This window comes from Lagenorhynchus albirostris, chromosome 14, assembly GCF_949774975.1.
Source record: "Lagenorhynchus albirostris chromosome 14, mLagAlb1.1, whole genome shotgun sequence".
Taxonomy (NCBI): Eukaryota; Metazoa; Chordata; class Mammalia; order Artiodactyla; family Delphinidae; genus Lagenorhynchus; species Lagenorhynchus albirostris.
Genome location: NC_083108.1, coordinates 64,819,474 through 64,839,100, shown reverse-complemented (window position 1 = coordinate 64,839,100; position 19,627 = coordinate 64,819,474). Strand labels below are relative to the sequence as shown.

At 53.6% G+C, this 19,627-nt stretch overlaps 1 protein-coding gene across 6 annotated transcripts in view; it reads left to right on the top strand.

The window, feature by feature from the left end:
- LOC132532385 (E3 ubiquitin-protein ligase RNF185) overlaps window positions 1-19,627 on the top strand; it is an 87,823-nt gene that overhangs the window by 62,835 nt on the left and 5,361 nt on the right. For 5 of the 6 annotated variants that reach the window (XM_060170846.1, XM_060170844.1, XM_060170845.1 and 2 more), the window contains 11 exons: window positions 9,229-9,364; window positions 9,906-10,015; window positions 10,578-10,766; window positions 11,952-12,057; window positions 12,362-12,558; window positions 13,549-13,735; window positions 14,564-14,650; window positions 15,294-15,425; window positions 15,670-15,726; window positions 17,839-17,904; window positions 18,839-19,013. In XM_060170846.1, coding sequence (XP_060026829.1) covers window positions 9,229-9,364; window positions 9,906-10,015; window positions 10,578-10,766; window positions 11,952-12,057; window positions 12,362-12,558; window positions 13,549-13,735; window positions 14,564-14,650; window positions 15,294-15,425; window positions 15,670-15,726; window positions 17,839-17,904; window positions 18,839-19,013 — 1,442 coding nt within the window. Of the gene's footprint in view, window positions 1-128; window positions 562-9,228; window positions 9,365-9,905; window positions 10,016-10,577; window positions 10,767-11,951; window positions 12,058-12,361; window positions 12,559-13,548; window positions 13,736-14,563; window positions 14,651-15,293; window positions 15,426-15,669; window positions 15,727-17,838; window positions 17,905-18,838; window positions 19,014-19,627 lie in introns of those variants that run through there. The other variant, XM_060170849.1, reaches the window with a different exon arrangement.

Below are 19,627 nucleotides of genomic sequence, written 5' to 3'. Positions count from 1 at the left end.
TGCGGCGCCAGCCTGCAGCCTCCCTCCCGCTCAGCTCCACCCCTTGCCTGCAAGGTCTGTTTCCTAATAGCTGCTCCAACCACACACCTCGTTCCGCGCGGAGCCCCTCCCCTTCCTCCCTCCTTCCCCCGGCAGGGGTGGGGCTGGAGAAGAAGGCTAACTTGACAGCAGCGCCTCTTTCCTGGCTAGTCACCGGCCCCTGCCCAAGAATCCTTGTGTGCGTGTAGCCTCCGCAGAGAGGTGCTTCTCCCGAGTCCTGAGGGGCCATCCAGCCTCCAAGAACTGGGGGGCAGCATCCCAGCCATGAGCCCCTGCGGGTCTCTGCTGGGGGGCAAGGGGCCCAGAGCGCTCACACCTCTCCGGCCCCTCCAGAGGGAGAGGTGAGCCGGGCAGCCAGCCCACAGCCAGCAGTGCCGGAGCCCCGGACCTGTCATGGTGGCCGTCTGCCGGCTAGAGGCCCTCCCAGACGGGTTTGCAGCTGAGCTTGTGTATCTGATGTGGGAAGAAGATGGGGAGTTACTTGTCCGTCCAGGCTTACTTCACCTCCAGAGACCCCTTCCGGTGAGTTGGGCTCCGAGTCCTCTTCCCATCTCCTCTTTGGGCCCCTTGTCCTGAGGGGAGGGCAGATGCCTCCCTGAATCTGCTTCTCAGATTTCACTTGTCCTTTGACCGTGTGTCAGGCAGAAGCCAGTGGAAGCTGCTTCCAAGCAGAACCAGGCTGGCGAAGGCTTCCCCCATGTGCTGGGAATGGGAGGTGAGGGGTGGGCCCAGAAGGCAGCTCCTGGGGAGCTCGGCCTCTCCTTCCTTCCCAGACACACCTGGAAGAGCCTCTGAAAGGTGCCGCCGACCCGGCCTGCTCTTGGTGTTACTGCTTCCAGGGGAAGAGCACAGCTAGTGTGCTGTTCTTCTAGCTCTCACACGTCTCACCTGCCTGCAGGCTGTGCCTCACCTGCCTGCAGGCTGTGCCGCCTGCCCAGGAATTTGTCCCAACAAGCAGGATGGGCAGGTTTTGCCAAACAGCATGGAAGCTGGCGAGGCCTGGGTGTGGGCAGCCCGGTCCACGGTAGGCACTCTCATTATACACGTTTGTTCTCTTAATGGCAGGCACCTTTGCTTCTGGCCTTTAAGGGCTCCTGTGCTCCCTATGAGTACAGTTGCTGGGGAAAGGCCTGGGCAAGTGAGACTGGGGCAGCTGGCTTTGGAGTATCCTGAGCTGTGGGGCTGGCCCTCGTGCCTGCCAGGTCCCCAGGCCTGAGCTTCTGTGGGGCTTTTCAAAGGGAGATGTGGAAACTTCCTCTCTACCTCTGACCTGCCTTTCTCTGCTCTCTGCCCCACCCCGCCTCCAACAGAAACTCCCCAGGGGGGTTCTGGCCCTCTGGGTCCCTCCTGAATGGAGCCATTCCTGGCTGGGGTGGGGCTTGTTTTCATTCTTTGGGAGCAGCCTGTTGTTCCAAGGTCTGCCTCCCCCTCACCCATGGCCCTGGTCGTCTGGCTTCCCCAACCCAGCCCCTTGCCCCTAACTCGCTGCTGGGATACATAGTCAGGTGGCTGTGCCCTGGGCAGAAAAGCAGAACACCATGTGGTTTCTGGGAATTACTAGACCCTGGTAGAGTGGTGGGAAACCCCTGGATTTGAGGGAGGGGGGAGGGAACTGGTCCTCAGGGCTAACTCTTCCAGGCATCCTGCTATGTACTTTATCCTTTGATCTCTCAACAGCCTCAAGACGTTTTGTATCCCCATTTTACAGATGTGGCAACTGGTTTCAACATAGTTAACTTGTGGGGTCTCTCTGGCCCGCCTCATCTGTCTTCCTGAGTTTCTTCTCTCATCCTCAGGAGGCTGCACCTCCCCCTGCATGTATCCCCCACAGGATCGTTCTCAGGTTTGCTTTCCTCTTGAAGCAGAGAGATTCGAGCAGAAAGAGGGTCCCCATAGTGTGCCTGGCATATGAAGGGATGGCAGAGATTCTCCTCTGCAGAGCCAGTGGGAATTGATCTTGAGCTGTACCATGTGGAATCAAGATGCCAAGTGTTTGAAGTAGCCACTGGGTTAAGCCAGGGCCTCATTAATCCCTCTTACTCTTAATCCTGGATAGGCAGCTTGGGGGAGGGGTCGTTCCCTTAGAAGCAGGAACATGTGCCCCTTTTAATCTCCAGGGACAAGACACAACTTCTGAGGAGCTAGAGCAGATAATGAACTCTCATCCTGGACCTCTGAGGGCCAGGCCACTGAAACCACCCAGGTCTGCCTGTCCTTTATCTTTTTCTGCCCCAGCTCCTCTGGGCAACCTGACAGCCCTCCCCCCAACTCTGTTTGGCCAGCTGGAGGGGGGCGGGAACGACTGACTGACTGGCCATAGACCCTCTCCGCTGCCCCCTCCCCCAAATGGGAGGCCACATTCCTGAAGCCACTTCTGAAGAGCTAGCCACACATGGGGCTGTGTGCCCCACAGGAGGGACCACCCAGACCCTCCACTCTCCCAGGTAGCAGTCTCATCAGTCACCACTGTCCCTGCCTGGTCAGAAAGATGCTTCTGCCATCAGCCCTCTCCTTTACTACAGGATGTCCTCATGGCAGCCCTCTGACACCTCCCTGGGCCTCAGTTTCCTCCTCTGCAGAGCATAGGGACTGGACTTCCTGGGCTCCTGAACACGACCCTTACGAGATTCATGGAACAAATTAAGTCCTTGACCCTAGGCCTTGAACACACAGGAGTTCTGGGGCTCTGGTTGCAAGGAGAGTGACGCAACCAAATTCCACGGGGACATCATCTGGCGTGACAGTGCGCAGGGGAAGGAAGAGGGAGCCGGGGATGAAAGATGTGATTTCTGTACCCCCGGCACCCATGCCTGGCAGGTTGCACTCAGCAGAGAGCACTGTCTTCCGCTGCCGGTGCCACCAGCTTGGGGGGTGAGATGCAGTTACAAGTGTCCTCCCAAGTAAGAAAACACCTCGAATTGGAATTTACAAAAGAGGTAAATTAGGGAGTGACTTTTGTCTGACATCTTTAAAGGATTTTTCTTTTTATAGCTTTTCTGTTTAATGCCCAACATTGATTTAATGGGTTTGGTTTACACATTGTCTCTTAAAGAAAACAAGTTCATTTTTGTATTCTAAAGCAACCCATGTTTAAAGGGAGAAACTGTTCTTAACCCAGCCCAGCTTAGCAGTAACATTTGGCAGCCACCTTGGGACTCTTTTTCTCCTCATCTGAAAAATGAAGGACTTGATGAGGTGAATGGTTCCCAACTCCGCAACCTATGTACCTCCTCAGAGACACACAAGCTCTTTTCCATTTTTTCCAAATACCGGAGGCTCTACCCTTAACTGCAGCACGACGGCACAAATTGCTTGAAACTATTACAGCCTTCCTGGCTTTTGGTTGGAACTGAATCAATGCACTCTGGCAGCACTTATTTCTTGCTGATCAGAGGCTCATTATGTGTTTGGTTAATTTTTTCAAACAGGATATCAACATATCCATAATAATTACAGCTTAATTGACAGCCTGTTTCAGTCTACAGGGTCTGCAGGAAGGAGGAGTAATAAAGGGGTCTGTGGTGGTAGAACACTGGGTTCTGATGGACCGGAGTCTATAGGCCCCTGTTCTCTCTGCAGCCCCTGGGCCTGGGGGAGGCGTAGCATCCCCAGTTGTGACTCTCAGGCAGGGGCAGAGAGAGTGCCCGCTCTCCCGTCCACCCTGGTCACAGCTCAGAGGTAGGGGCTGGAAGAAGCTTCTTCCCAACAGTTTTCTGCTCATTCAGACGCTAAGGATGAGCATCCAACCAGGCCCTCAACCAGGACATGGGAGGGCTTGTTCTTTAACCTATGTAAATCCACTGTAATTGTGGCTGTGTTCTGCTTTTACCACATGAGGTTGAAATTTTACCTGTAAACATTTGGTCTGGAGAATTTGCATGTGACTGAGGGCCAGGCCTCTGTCTTATCGCACTTGGCTTCTCCCAGCATCTTGCCTATTTGGTCTTGCACACCCTAGATGCACAGTAACTATTTCCTAATTGGTAGGAATTGATTATAATCAATTGATTTCTAATGGGCTAGATGAATAATTCATTTGGGAACCGTCTCTATTTCCAGAAATCTATTTGGTTCTGGGCCAAGAAACAGGTCCGTCTTGCTTGGGCATGGCAGGGCAAGGGGTCTGTCTCCTTTTGCCCTTGGTGTTCTCAAATTAAAGACGGAGGTGGGGAAGTGAACGCTTCATGGGCACCAGCTGTGGGCCAGGCTCGTGCTAGGCATTTGTACGTGATTTAATTCTCATCATCACCGGTGTGCAAATGAGGACACTGAGGCTCAAGAGTCATGAAGTAACTGGCTTTATGTGACACGGATAGTAAATGGCAAAGAAGGAATATGGACCCAGATCTTGAAAAAAGTTATTTGTGAGACTCTAAGTATTATTTTTTTTAACTGGTGTGTTCCCTGCTGACTCAAAAGGCCTCAGCTTGGATCTGAGCTGCCCACTGAACTGACCATCAGGGTTTGGTCCACTTTGTACCCACCCAGGCTCTCCGTAGTGCTCGGGAAAAGTTCTGGAGGTCAAGGCGTGTGGGCTGGAGGGTTTCAGCTCCGCTCACTGACCGGGAGAGTGTGGTGGCTGATGCGTCCACCCCAGGTCTGGACTCCACCATCAACCCCACCACCTCTGAGATGGATGCCCTCTGGCCTGCAGCCAGGACAGATGTTAACTTTCACTTGAAACTTTAAAAAATTGAAAGCTGGGAAAAAGCCTTGGCTTTGGGGAGAGCATATTGTGGCCGTAGCCCCTGAGAACCTGAGGTGGGATTCTTTTGAGTAGGACCTTACTTTCCCAGAGTGTGTTTTGGATTCTTTTCTTAAAAGGCAGAGTCTCCTGGGGACCAGCCTGCTGTGGACTCAGCGGAGGAGGAGAGTCGCTGTGCCATTTAACTGTTGGGTCCTTGGGCTTAAGGAGGAGTGTCAGCAAGTGTTAACACTAGAAGGAACGCGAGCTCTCAGGGCTCCAGCCTCTGTGTTTTCAAAGATGCAAACCCCGACGCCCAGCTTAGTGGATGTGCTGCATCGTCAGGTGCAAGCGCACATTGGTTCAGATCCCAGCTCCGTCATGTGTGTACCGGGCAACTTCGCAGAAGTGACTTGATCCTGCTTTTCAGTCTCCTAGTCTGTGAAACAGGGATAATCCTATCACCTTGCAGGGTGTGGTCAGGGTTAGAGATCATGTAAGGCACCTCATAACAGCACCCAGAGTATGGTTAGCATTCCTGTAACAGGTCACCATAGCTGCTGTTAATGTCTAAGCTAGGACTCTAAGTCTACCCTGGCAACTTCCCCGGTGGCCTGGAACCACTTGTGTTGTGTGACAAAGCAGCTTGGGGACCCACAACCAGTCCTCCTATCAGCTGTTCACCTTCCTGTTCTTCAGAGACACCTGTGGTGACTGACTTTGGCCATGCAGCTGGCTGTGCCCGTCAAAGGCATTCCTTGACACAGATGTATGCATCGGTGGTGTTGCTCTCTGGCCAGGTGTTCTTCCCAGGAGGCTGGCGTGGCTGTCTCCTGCGTGCCTGCACTCGCTTCTCTCCCTGCCTCCTCTCCTGGGCCTGGCCAGGGCTACTTGCAGCAAACAAAAGCAGGATATTGGCAATGGAGAGAAGGACGTGTCTGGTGCTCCTGTGCCCCGCGGCACACATACCATTGTGAGGGTGTGACAGGGCCCAGGCCTGCAGTTGGGTGCAAATTCATCTGCACCAGCTTTTCTCTCCTGCAGACAGGAGAGGGGTAGGGCCTGGTGACCGTGAGCCCTGGAACTCTTGTGCTCCCACCTGGACTGCTGGTTCTTGCCACTCCCACCGTTTTCACTTTGGAAACATTTGCTAAGGGCTTACTCTGCCAGCCCTTTGCAAGGTGCTGAGTCTACCAGGAGTAAGTGGGACACTGTTCCTATCCAGTGAAGGAGGAAAGCAGATACCCAGAAACTTTACATCAGCAGGTGGCAGCAGGAAGGAAGCCCCTGCTTCTGGTGCTGGCCCTGTGCTAGGCACCTCACAGCCGTCCAGAACCTAGTTTAATCCTCACTGTTACCCCGAAAGTAGGTGGTGATGTTGCCATTTCACAAATGAGTTAAAGCAGCTGGCCCTAGGCCACTTAGGGGGAAAGTGGTGCTGAGACTTGAACCTTCAATCATCTAGGGAAAAGTCTAATCCCCTCATTTTACAGGTGGGGAAACTGAGCCCAGAGAGGGAAAGGGGCTTTTCCAAGGGCATGTAGTCTCTCCTCCCAATTCAGAGCTCATCCAATGTGCCCTTTTTTTTTTTTTTTGGCTGTGTTGGGTCTCCGTTGCTGCGCGTCAGCTTTCTCTAGTTGTGGCGAGCGGGGGGCTACTTGTCGATGCAGTGCGCAGGCTTCAGTAGTTGCGGCATGCAGGCTCTAGAGCGCAGGCTCAGTAGTTGTGGCGCACGGGCTTAGTTGCTCCGTGGCATGTGGGATCTTTCCAAGCCAGGGATCAAACCCATGTCCCCGGCATTGGCAGGCGGATTCTTAACCACTCCGCCACCAGGGAAGTCTCCCAGCATGCCTTTTACATTGAGAGGAGTTGGAGCTGCAAGCCCAGAACAGGGTCTTCTCCTCTACCTCCTGTAATTTGTGGTCCTCACTGAGCCATTCTGGGCACTTCATATCCTTACTGTTCATACCAGACCCAGCTCTCAGGACCCTGAAGTTCAGCATCCAAAGGACAAGTAGGAAATGCTGAAGGTGGGAATGGCTGGTGGCAGAAGCCCCCATCGTGGCCTCTCACCCTGCACTGTTAATCAAGTTTTGATTAGAATTTCTCTTCCCCAACTCATTATAAAGCTCTTGGAAAGCGGAGTTGGAAACCTTGTATATCTATCTTTTCTATCTACAGTGCTTGCCAATTTACTCCCAAGTTACTGTAATACACTTGCCTTGCCCTTCATAGTTTGCAAAAGGCTTTCCTCTTGCGTTAACTTATTTAGTCTTCATAGTGGGTCTTTGTAATAGTTGCTGTGAGTCACATTTTGTCAATGAGGAAAAGCTACTGAGAGAAGTTGTCCAAAAGCCACCCAGCTGATGGCAGTAAGGGGCTGATAACGTGAGCTTCCATTATCATCATCATCTTTAACAGCAGTGAACACTTACTGAGTTCCTACTGCACTAGACCTTTTATAGAAACTGTGTATACTTTATTTTTTTTATTTTTTAATTTTATTTTTGGCCCTACCACGCAGCTTGCGGGATCCTAGTTCCCCACCGGGGATTGAACCCGTGCCCCCTGCAGTGGAAGCACGGAACCCCAACCACTGAACTGCCAGGGAAGTCCCAAACTGTCTACACTTTAATACAGATTATTTTATTTTCGCAGCAGTCTATTTTACAGATAAGGAAGCTGGGTCAGAGAAGTGAAGTCACTTGCCCAAGATGACATAACTAGTAAGCAGCAGGGTTAGGATTCAAACCAAGAGGCAGCTCCACCCTGCCTCTCAGAAAGCAAGGATGTGGCCAGTGTGGGTGGTGTGAGGCCTCCATGACAATAACAGAGAGTCTGTTAACTAGGGAGAAAGAGGTGGGGTGGGCTTGTCAGGCCGAGGGGCTCTTAGCACTGGGCGCCAGGATCAGACGTGAGGACGAGCATGTCTGTACAGACATGGCCCGAGAACACCCCCCCCCCGCCTGACCAAAGGTGGAACGTCACGGTGACTGGAGCAGAAAGGAGGCCTGGGGTTAACATGCATGTATTACACAGCGCCGATGGGGTTTTGGTTTTATCCCCCCAATATTTTATTTTGAAAATTTTCAAATATATAGAAAAGTTGAAAGAATAGTTCAAAGAACACTCATGTGTCCATCACCTAGACTCATCATTTGCTAACTTTTTTTTTTTTTTTTTTTTTTTGCGGTACGCGGGCCTCTCACTGTTGTGGCCTCTCCCGTTGTGGAGCATAGGCTCCGGACGCGCAGGCTCAGCGGCCATGGCTCACGGGCCCAGCTGCTCCGCGGCATGTGGGATCCTCCCGGACCGGGGCACGAACCCGTGTCCCCTGCATCGGCAGGCAGACTCTCAACCACTGCGCCACCAGGGAAGCCCCATCATTTGCTAACTTTAAGCCACTTTGTCTGTACACACACACAATGTTTTATTTATTTATTTTTACTTAACTATTTAAAAGTCAGTTGAAGTTTCCCCTTAATTATTACTTTACTATTTTTTCTTCTACAAATTTTTCTATATAGCCAAAGTATCATCACATCTAAGAAAATTGACAGTAATTTTACAATATAATCTAATGTATAGTCCAAATTCAGATTTCCTCAGTTGTTCCAAAAATGTCACTCTCGTCTGTTTTCTTTTTCAGTCCAGATTCAAATACAAGGTTTAGGTATCGCATTTGGTTTCTGTGTCTCTAGGCTTTTTTAATCCCTGGGCCTTAACTTTTTGGAAGAGTAAAGAGCAGTTGTCTTATAGAATGACCTCCCCTTTCTGGATTTGCCTGACTGTTTCTTTATGCTTAACATAATTTTCTCAAGCATGCTACACCATAAAGTGTTATATATAGGATGGATAAACAACAGGTTCCTACTGCATAGCACAGGGAACTATATTCAATATCCTGTGACAAACCATCATGGAAAATATTTTTTAAAAAAATGTCTATATGTGTATAACTGAGTCACTTTGCTATACTGCAGAGATTGGCACAACATTGTAAATCAATTATACGTCAATTTAAAAAAATTTTTTAATTAAAAAAAGAATGCTACATCAGTGATGCTGTTGGTAATGGGTGGGTTTTTGAGCTTCTTTGATTTGTCGAGATAGCTGTCTAGACCAGAGGTTCTTAACAGGGTCCGTGAGTAGGCTTCAACCCTTGATACACATGTACCCCATACCTAAATTCTATGCACATTTTCCTCCTATGCGCATTTTGCCAGGAGAGGCTTCTTGGCTCTATCAGATTCTCCAAGGGCTTCAAGACCGAGAAAGGTTGAGGTCCCCCAGCGGAGGCAGGTCATACAGAGCTGGTTTCTGGGGTCCTGTTCACTCAGACTGGCTTCCGTTGGGAAGATAGCAGCAAACTGTAACATTCCCTTGTCCTGGCTCTGGATCAAAGAGGTCCCTCCATTTTGTTCTTACACCTGGGAGCCAGGGGCGGCCCGTGTAGCCTAGTTCCAAGGATCCGGGAGAGTTTCTGTTCTCATCTTGCCTTTCAGATGTTCTGAATGCCAGGATTCCCTCACCAACTGGTACTACGAGAAGGATGGGAAGCTATACTGCCACAAGGACTACTGGGGGAAGTTTGGGGAGTTCTGCCATGGATGCTCTCTGCTGATGACGGGACCTGTCATGGTGCGTGAATCCCTCCATCTCTGCCCCTCTTGGTCATCAGAGTCCATTGTCAGTACCTCCAGTTCCCCGTGGCCATTCATCTTCTGGTCTTCCCATCAGCCAAGGCCTCTCTCTTTATTTATTCAGTCATTTAACAGATTTTTTTTTTAGTACCCATTAAGTGCCAGGTAAGGTCCTTCCCTCAAAGACTTAACAGTCCAGTGTTGGGGTGGGTGGGTAGGCAGGCAGGGAGGAGACACAGTACGATGGGATGAGGGCCTTAAAGGAGAGTATGAGCCTTTCTAGTGGGGATGATTACTTCTGGGATCCTGTTCTCATGGCTGAGACTGAAAGAGTTTTTTGCAGTCTCCGAAATGACAGGGAGGCACCCATCTGACCCTTTCTCTGGAAGCGCGAGGGAGGGGAGTGCCAAGGTAGATTATGACTGGGGTCTGTAGATCCTTGATGGGAGGTCCCTCGCCCATCCCTACCTTCACTCCAGCAGCAGTGACAACTCACTTCCTCCCCATGTCTGTCTACCCTTTTCCCCACCTGCTAACAGGTGGCCGGGGAGTTCAAGTACCACCCAGAGTGCTTTGCCTGTATGAGCTGCAAGGTGATCATTGAGGATGGGGATGCGTACGCCCTGGTGCAGCACGCCACCCTCTACTGGTAAGATGATGGCCCCGTGTCCATCCTTCCCTACAAGAGTGGCCAAGAGAGAGGGACAAGTGGCACTGTGAGTTAGGCAGAAAGATTACAGGGGTATCAGCATGCTGGATTCCTATCACAGCAATGCTCTTAACCAGGTCTGAAAGCTGTGAGCAAGATGATTAACGTCTCTGCCCTCTGTCCTTACCTACTGGGAGAATAACCACACTGCCCTGCAAGCCTCCCAGAGGAAGAGAGTGCCTGGGAGGGCGCTCTCGGAGAAGGATCCCAGAACATTAAAGGCAAAGACCCCTTAGAACTCACTCAGTCCAACTGCCTCTGTCGATAAAAGAAGTCAGGCTGAGGCCCAGTGCTTAATTTGAGTCAGAGGCAGAGTGAAGAGAACCCAGGCCGTCTCTCCCCCAGTCCCAGCCCACCCCAGAGAACCCAGGCTGCTTATTCTTGTCAGCTGGAATCGGGCAAGGGCAGTGAACATGGGGCTATGGATATTGTTACTTGAAGCCACGTGGGGGCTTCCAGGTGGGGCTGCGGGTTCTCAGCCCCCTTTCTGCTCCTCCCGCAGTGGGAAGTGCCACAACGAGGTGGTGCTGGCACCCATGTTTGAGAGGCTCTCCACAGAGTCTGTCCAGGACCAGCTGCCCTATTCCGTCACACACATCTCCATGCCGGCCACCACCGAGGGCAGGCGGGGCTTCTCCGTGTCCGTGGAGAGTGCCTGCTCCAGCTACGCCACCACCGTGCAAGTAAAAGAGTGAGTGTCTGGGGCAGGGGTTCTTGAGCAGAGCCCACAGATGGGCCTTGAGGGGATCGGAACCCCAGAGTCATAGCAGAGCTCCCCACATCTTCATCTCGTCTCTTCCTCCTGGGCTCACTGTACTGTCACCGTGCCTGGGCCTTGGCACTTACTGTTCTCCCTGCCTAGGTTCCTCCCCACCAGATACTTAACGCCAGAATTGCTCACCTTTCACGTGTCAAGTTTCAGATCATGTTTGCTCTTTGAAATTATCTGCCTTGGTTATGTTTGTTTATCATGTGTCCTCCTCACGAGTTCCTTCTGGAACTTAGTCTTGTTCAACGCTGCATGTCCAGGGCCTGGAACAGTGCCTGGCACATAGTGGGTGTGCATGGATTATTGTTTCGTTGGTTGAGTGAGTGAATGGAGGAAGGAGGAGAAAGAGGTTAAGACTCCATCCTAGGTCCAGGCCAGCGACCAGATGGGGGAAGAGTCTGTCTGCCTAATAACAGTAATGAGGCACTGTGTCTGCCAACCCTGCAGACGGTGACTGTGCACTTACTGTGTGCTGGGCACTGGGTGCTCACAGCAGAGGGGGGAGGTCCTGGGGTTGGGGGAGTGAGGTGAAGTCTGCTCTAAGCCTAGAACTGTGTTCAGGGCTGAGGTGGGAGTCTGTGGCTGTGTCTGGTGTAGATTGAGTGGTTGGGACTAGCCAGAGGGGGTCTGTTAAGTCATGGAGGGCCTGGATTATGGAGACTCAGCAGGTCTATTGAGGGATTTAAGCAACTAGGTGACACAACCAGGTGAGCATTTTAGAAGGATGGCTGCCGTGGAAGTGGGATGGGAGAGGAGCAGGCCTAGAGGTGCAGAGACCAGTTAGGAGGCTGATGCAAGATCCAGGCAGGGGATGTTGGTCACTATGGTGATGGAGGATTCTTCAGGATGGTGAGGGTTGGGGGGCAGTGAGGGAACCCCACATGGGGAGGGTGCTGTCCAAGTTTCTGGCTTAGGCCTCTGGGTGAGTGGGGGTGCTCTTTACTGAGACGGGGCACCCTGTGAAAGGTGTGGCCTTTCGCTGTGAGTGGCCTGGGCCTTGGGGGCCAGTAGGGGCCTGGGGCCTGGTGAGCCATCCCTGCACAAGAGAAATTGGTCAGACACTTTTTAAAGATGCCTTCACCCCATCTCAACTCTTGTCTGGCCCAGGGTCAACCGGATGCACATCAGTCCCAACAACCGCAATGCCATCCACCCTGGGGACCGCATCCTGGAGATCAATGGGACCCCCGTCCGCACACTCCGAGTGGAAGAGGTACAGTGTGTCCTGTGGGAGTGGGACACGGAACAGACCCTCCGGGAGACCAGGCCATGGCCTTTACCTTTTCCTACCCCCAGTCTATCTCTTTGTCTTGCCAGTGAGCCTGTGACCACTAGTGACCTCCTGTGTCAGCCTGGCACGTTACCAGGGCAGCAGGGATGGCCTGCCAGACTGTCAGAGGGCACTGTGTGGCTAGTGGCAGCTGGAGGCCACACTGGCTTGGGTCATCTGGGCTGACAGTGGGTGACCTGCAGTGGGACAGCCTGTGGAGCCAGCCTTACACTGCTCTTGGCCACAGGTAGAAGATGCAATTAGCCAGACCAGCCAGACGCTTCAGCTCTTGATTGAACATGACCCCGTCTCCCAGCGCCTGGACCAGCTGCGGCTGGATGCACGGCTCTCTCCCCACATGCAGAATGCCAGACACTCGGACACCCTCATCCCCCTGGACACCAAGGAGAATCTGGAAGGGACACTGAGGAGACGCTCCCTGAGGTGCCACTTCCCACCCCGGCTCTGCGCTGTCCCATGCCGGCCCTCAGACGAGGTGGAGCCGGCTCTCAGAGGCCAGCAGAGTTAGGAAGGGAACCAGCTGGCCAGGGACGGGCTATGAGGATTGTGCTGACCCAGTTCCCCCGCCTCAGGGATCACAGTTCATAGCTGGGACCCAGCTGACTGCCAGGTTTCCCTAGAAACCAGAGGGTCAGGCTCTGTCCACTGAACTGAGCTGGACAGGAGGCAGCAGTGCTGGACCCCAAAGGATAGCATGGCCTGTGGGGGAAGCGTGGGGCTCAGAGGCTGGAGAAGGGGCACAGATAGGGTTAATAAGTGTAAAGACGTTGAAAACTAGAAAGCAAGAGGTGAATTAAAGTTGTTTTAGGTTTTCAAGAAGGGACAGGGAACCCTGGCGGTCCAGTGGTTAGGACTCCGAGCTTTCACTGCTGAGGGCCCGGGTTCAATCCCTGGTTGGTGAACTAAGATCCCACAAGCTGCGAGGCGTGGCCAAAAAAAAAAAAAATGTCATAAACATAGTGGCTTTATTGCTCTAAAAATCATACACACTTATTATTTTAAAATTCGGGAAATGCAGACGGGTACTACAAAGATGTGCAAAATATCCGAAATCCCGTTTGCTTGTTTGGGGTGGTACTAGGCTGTCGCTCTAAGCCGGTCAGGGCTTAAATCAGGCAGGCATGGAAGGCGGTGGACTTCCATCAACAGTGCTGTCAGCTAGTAGAGTCTAATCCATCATTCCAGGTGAGAGGTACTTAGGATTCCCACTTTGAATGTGATTTTACCATGCTTAAATGGGCTGCAGATGTCTGCAGCCCCTAGACGACACATCTGTCTGATGTTAGAGTCCCCTCCCGCATCACAGCACCCTAACTACAGACATTGGAACGGACAGGGCGGACCTGAGGTTCCTGCCTCTAGGCTTTCCTGGCGGGTCTCTGAGGACTGCCCTGTCCCTACCCTCATCCTCAGGCGCAGTAACAGCATCTCCAAGTCCCCTGGCCCCAGCTCCCCAAAGGAGCCCCTCCTGCTCAGCCGTGACATCAGCCGCTCAGAATCCCTCCGCTGTTCCAGCAGCTACTCGCAGCAGATCTTCCGGCCATGTGACCTGATCCACGGGGAGGTCCTGGGAAAGGGCTTCTTTGGGCAGGCCATCAAGGTGAGCACTAGTGGCAGCTGTGCCACCTCTCTGCCCCCAGCCCTCTCACCTTCTTTTGGGGATTTCTTATCACATGGCCTCCCCGATGCCCTGCAGGATACCAGACCTCACTCCTGGCTGGAGGTGATGGTGTGAGGGCCGCACCCCTTCCCTCCCAGGCCACCGAAGGGCAGCATTGCTGCTGAAGTGAGCTTGGTGGACCTGGAGCCCTGGGTGGGGACAAGCTCTCCCGTGGCCCTCCTGCCTCCAGTCAGTGGGTGTCTTTAGGTGCCTAGAGGCCTCGGTGCTGGGAGTGGCTCCTGCCTCCCTGCTGAACAGTCTTGGGGACTAACCTCTCTTTCTCTCCTCCTCCTCTGCTGAGAGCTGGGAGGGGGGGTCAGGTAAGCCATGTGTCTCAGCCTTCGGGGCATTGGGGCTGGAGAGCTCACTCCCAACCCACCCAGCTCCCTGATGCATGTCTGTGGCACTGACCCTCCTGCCCCTAGACTCCTTTTCCCCCAGGGGACATGCTTCTGTGTCAGGTGACCGGAGACCCTGCTTGGCTTGGCAGCAGCCCCACCCCCCCCGCCCCGCCGCCTCCTCCCACATGTCCCTTTTCTAGATTCTTGCTTCTCCTTTGTGCATGCCCAGCTCTCCAGGGAGGAGGGTGTGCTCCCCTCTTAGTCCCCCGGGGCCCATGCTGTGTGTTCTACACATGAGCTCTGTCAGTTTTATCCGGTTACTTCAGTGTGTCCTCCAGGGGATGGGATGGCCAGTTACATCGATTTTCACACAGTTCCCCAGAACCACCTCTGGTCTCTGCACCAGTAACAGTCACCCTCCTTTTAGGTGACACACAAAGCCACTGGCAAAGTGATGGTCATGAAGGAGTTGATTCGGTGTGACGAGGAGACACAGAAGACTTTTCTGACTGAGGTAAGAAGGGGAGTGTAGGGGTTAGGAGTTTGATGTCAGTGTTGGAAGACAGAAGTTGTTACTAAATAATGATTTCAATCCCGGCTTTTGGCACCAAAAAAAAAAAAAAAAGATTTCAAGAGGAAACTTAGTTTGGAGTCACTTTCTTAAGGCAGAAAAAATCATTTAGAGGAACGTCCCTGCCCCCTCTAAATTACAGTATAATTAATTGTGCAACAAACACTAAAGACAGCATGAGCTGGGTACCGCGAGATGTGGTTCAGAGGAGCTCGTGGAGTGTGGGGTGATGGACATGAACACAGACCAGTTCACTGCAGCTCGATGCTGTGACCCCACCTGAACGCTGTGCCCGGGGAGCCTGGCACCTTGAATGTTGACACGGTTCTCCCACCTCTCTCCATTGCTCCACTGGGTGCTGCCCTCCAGGCCTTGGGTCCTCCTACTCCAGTTCCCCCGATGCAGCTCCTAGAAAGGCAGGCTCCCAGGGGTGAGGCCTGGGAGGCCATCCCCGTCCACCTGGGGCCTTCTTCCACAGCACATGAGATAGGAGGTGGGAGATGCAGGTCACATTTGTCAATCTGACTCCCTGGAGGGAAGGGGTGAGAAAGAAACCACCCACCCTCCTTGGCCTCCCCTCCTTCAGGTGAAGGTGATGCGCAGCCTGGACCACCCCAACGTGCTCAAGTTCATCGGCGTGCTGTACAAGGACAAGAAGCTGAACCTGCTGACGGAGTACATCGAGGGGGGCACGCTGAAGGACTTTCTGCGCAGCGTGGTGAGCGTGCCACCCCCAAAGTTCCCAAGAGCCTTGGTGGGTTGTCTGTGGGACACCTCTGTCACCACTACTCTGGAACCATGATGGCCAGAGAGGCCCACTGCTTTGCCTACAAAGGGCCGTGCTGGGCGGGACTGGGCACAGGCAGGGAGGGTTTGCTGGCAGATCATGTTGACCCATGGGGCCCGGACCACAAGTGGGACAGGGCCCAGAAGCCTCTGATGGGCATTCCTCCATCCTGTAGGACCCGTTCCCCTGGCAGCAGAAGGTCAGCTTTGCCAAAGGCATCGCCTCTGGAATGGTGAGTCCTGCCAACAGCCCTGCCAGCGGAGCAGGGGTATTGGGAGTGGGGGGTCAGGAGAGGTGCAGGGATGGCGGGCAGGCACTGAAAGGCAGAGACCCTGTCCTGGGCAGCCTGCATGGGCTGGGTCCTTCAGCACCTGTTTATCAAGCTTCTCTCTGTGCCAGTGAAAATTGCCCACAGCTGGCTGTTCTCAACTTACAACTCTACTCTCAAAGAATTCCCAATCTTCAAGAGCAAACAGGGTATGGGCAAGGCGAACTGGAGAAGCAAACTAGCACGAGGCAGCCTGGCCCTGCTGTCACAGGGGCATCCAGGTGCTGAGGGCCCTTAGAGAGAGCAGAGAACCTCACTGCCTAGGAAATCAGAGAATTGGGAATTGTGTTCTAGTTGAGCCCTGAAGGATGGGTCAGAATTGCATGAAAGTTCCTCTTGGCAGAGAGGCCCCAAGGTTGGGGTGATGAGAGCAGCAAAGAGCTGGGAGGAGAAAGGAGGAAATAGTCTGTTTCACTGGGAAAGAATGGTGCCAGTCACAGCGATGGGGACAGTGACAACTGCCGAGTGCTTTCTTCAAGCCAGGCACTGAGCTGAGGGACTAGCACCTCTCATGACAGCCCTGGTTCCAGATGAGAAGCTGAGCTACACAAGGACGGAGCTAGGAGCTTGGGTCAGTTGGTCTGACCCCCAAGCCCGAGATTTTAATGCCTGCTGTTCTATGTGGGGTCCATGAAGACAGTATTAGACAGGGGTGACATTAAAATCCCTGCGTTTAAGCTAAGGAGTCCAGACTTTATTTAGGAAGCCAAAAAGACACACATATAAGATTTTTAAGCAAGAACATTTTGTGACCAGAGCTGTGCTGTTTTGAAGGTGACTCTGGTGTGGTCAGTAGGTTGGCGGGGAGTTGGGAGAACTCAGGGCAGGGAGACCTGGGTTGGGAGTCATGAAACCTTTCAGGTTTCTGAATTACAGTGGGGCTGTGGGACCAGGAGACTGGGAGGCAGGGTGGAGTCAGAATGGAGACTGGTTGGTAGTGAGAGAGCAGGGGTGGGGGGAGGTGGGCCCGGGGCGCCTTGAGGTGCCTAGAGGAACAGTGGTGTCGTCTACCAGACTGCCGGTGGAGGGGGGGGAGTGATGGTCGGGAAACGGGTTTGGGAAGAGCTAGGATAGGATAGGCATCTGCTGAGGCTGATGTGCTGGTGGTTCGTGGGGGTCAGCAGTGAAGAGAAGGTGGCTTTGAGAGGCGCTGACATTGAGGAGGCCGGAAGGAAAAGGCAGGCGTCTCGAGGGCAGGTGTCTCGGGAGAGGCATGGGTAGCCTCGGAGGAGGGGTGGCAAGCAGGTCAGGAAGAGCTCCCTGGGCGTGTGAGCAGCTCCAGGAGCCCAGGGGCCGGAAGCAGTGCTGTGGGGGCTGCAGGGGGCTGGGGGGTGGCTCCTTCCCCTCTTGCTGGGGAAGGGAAGGGAAAGGAAGTGGCTCCAGGATGACAAGAGCCAGAGGCGGAGGCCTGGAGGGGGGAAATAGCAAGTAGAGACCAGTTTGGAAACATTTGGGTAGGAAGAGGGAGAGGTCAAAGTGACAGCACCGAATCCTCACCACTAGACCACAGGGAGTGGGGAGGGTGCTGAGTCTCAGGGGAGGGGGATGTTGGGAGCACAGAGCCAGCTGGACCAGGAGGAGGCCACTTGCCCTTTCACAGCAGGAAGGATCCAGAGTGGCTGAAGCCAGAGACTGGGGTGAGGGTGAGGGTGTGAAGGGGCAGGAGCAATGCACCCAGGTGGGGCATCTAAGTAAAGTGGGTAGAGGGGATGGAGGCTTGCAAGGGCCAGGGCCCAGTGGAGTCGGAGACTTGAGGAGAGAGCATCCACTGGGTTGGGTCAGTGAACAGAGGATGGGCAGGAAATGGCGTCAGGGAGAGGGGAAGCCCCGGCGGCCTTTGGCTTTCTGTTGTCGGTGGGACAAGGGAGTGACAGCAGGAGGGCTCTGGAGTCCGGGTTGGTTCCGAAGCTGGGTGGGGATGACCTGGGAGAAGAGCAGGTTCTGTGGCCCCCAGTTTCAGAGTCACCATCTGGTTGATTAACTGCCCATTGGCCTCAGCTCATACTTCTGTTCCAGGCCTATTTGCATTCGATGTGTATCATCCACCGGGATCTGAACTCGCACAACTGCCTCATCAAGCTGGTATGTCCCACCACTCTGGGCCTCCCCAGGGCAGTCCTCCTGGCCTCCTTGTCACCAGGGAGACTGTCCCCTATTGCTTTAGACCAGAGGTATCACCTAGGGCTCCTGTCTTGCCCCTCCTGCTGCCTCCAATGCCCTCCTCTGTCTTCCAGGGACTTCCTAACACATGCCGACGAATCCCACCTCCTCCCAGTAGCAGCTTTGAAATCCTTTGGTTAAAAGGGACTTGAGAAGTTCCTTAACTGTACATAGAACCCTGTCGCTTTTCCTGGTTTTGCCCTGTGATGGTGAAAGCAACTCACTGAGGACCCAGTTTTACAGCCTTGGCACCTGAAGCCTCAGCCCGAGGCCACAGAGCTAGTAAATTCACAGTGACTGGTTTGGGGCCAGCCTCCGTCCTCATTGCTGGTCAGCTTTGGCTCTTACAATGTTACTACTCCTGTTGACTTCCAGTGTGGCTTCCTGGGTGTCCACTTACTGGCCCTGGCTGTGCCCTCTGGACTTACACCAAACAGTCTTAATCCCTTTTCCACATGACTGCCTTGTAGCTGTTTGAAGAGCTTATCTCCCCTATGTCCCCCCACTGAATGCCTCCACCTTGTCTTTTTCTGTCTTATCCTGGTTCTAGCCACGGCCTTAAATCTTTCTGGGAACAAGGCAGGATGAGAAAAACACAAAACAAAAGAAATCCTCTGTCCTGCCTCTGAGTTCCACTCTCCGGGTCCCAGAGCCTTACCCCTCCAGGCTCCAGCGCCTCTGCTGAGAACACCCCCAGGCCTGGGGAACCTGCTCTGTGCAGAGAGCAGACAGTGAAAAACAAACGCCGAGCCCCATTCGCTAAGACAGCCCTTTGCTACACTCCTTTTCTCCCCTTCCCAGTGGCTGCTTTTGGGAATGTCCCCACCAGGTGCTAACCTGGCCCTTGTCCTCCCAGGACAAGACCGTGGTGGTGGCAGACTTTGGGCTGTCACGGCTCATAGTCGAGGAGAGGAAGAAGCCCCCAGTGGAGAAGGCCACCACCAAGAAGCGTACCTTGCGCAAGAGTGACCGCAAGAAACGCTACACGGTGGTGGGAAACCCCTACTGGATGGCCCCTGAGATGCTGAATGGTGAGTCCTGACGCCCCAGAGGGGAGGTGGGGCCGCATCTCTCAGCAGAGCCCTGGGGGCTTCAGGGGAGGCCTGTGAAGTGTAAGGCCAGGTACCCAGAGCTGAGGGCTAGATGGTTTTTATCCCCTGCCAGGCTGGACCTCATAAACCCCTCCCTCCCTGAGCTCAGTCCTGCGAGCTGGCCAGTGCCCCATTCTGGGCCCACGCTGCGGTCTGACTGTGGCTTTTGAGCACCAAGGGTAGCTGAGAGCTCAGGCTGTTTATTGCCTTTTCTTCTCTCTCCGTGCTGAGAACTGAAGTGTGGCGCCCCCTTGTGGATAATGCTCTAACCAGCCAAAGATGCTCATTGGATTCTTGAACCACACAGGGCTGTGAGGCCTCAGAAATGGTCCGATACACCCTTTCTGGAGTCTGCAGCCCAGAGAGGTTTAGGAATCTTCCCAGGAACACACAGCAGGCAGTGTCAGGGTCCATGTGAACCCTGGTCCAATTCTCTTTCACTATCCCATGCAGTTTCATCCTGGGCAGTGTTGTTTCACAAGATTTCTCCAAGGCAGCCCACACAGGACTGAGGAAAGGTGATTTTCAGATGGTGTCTATCCAGGGCAGCCTTT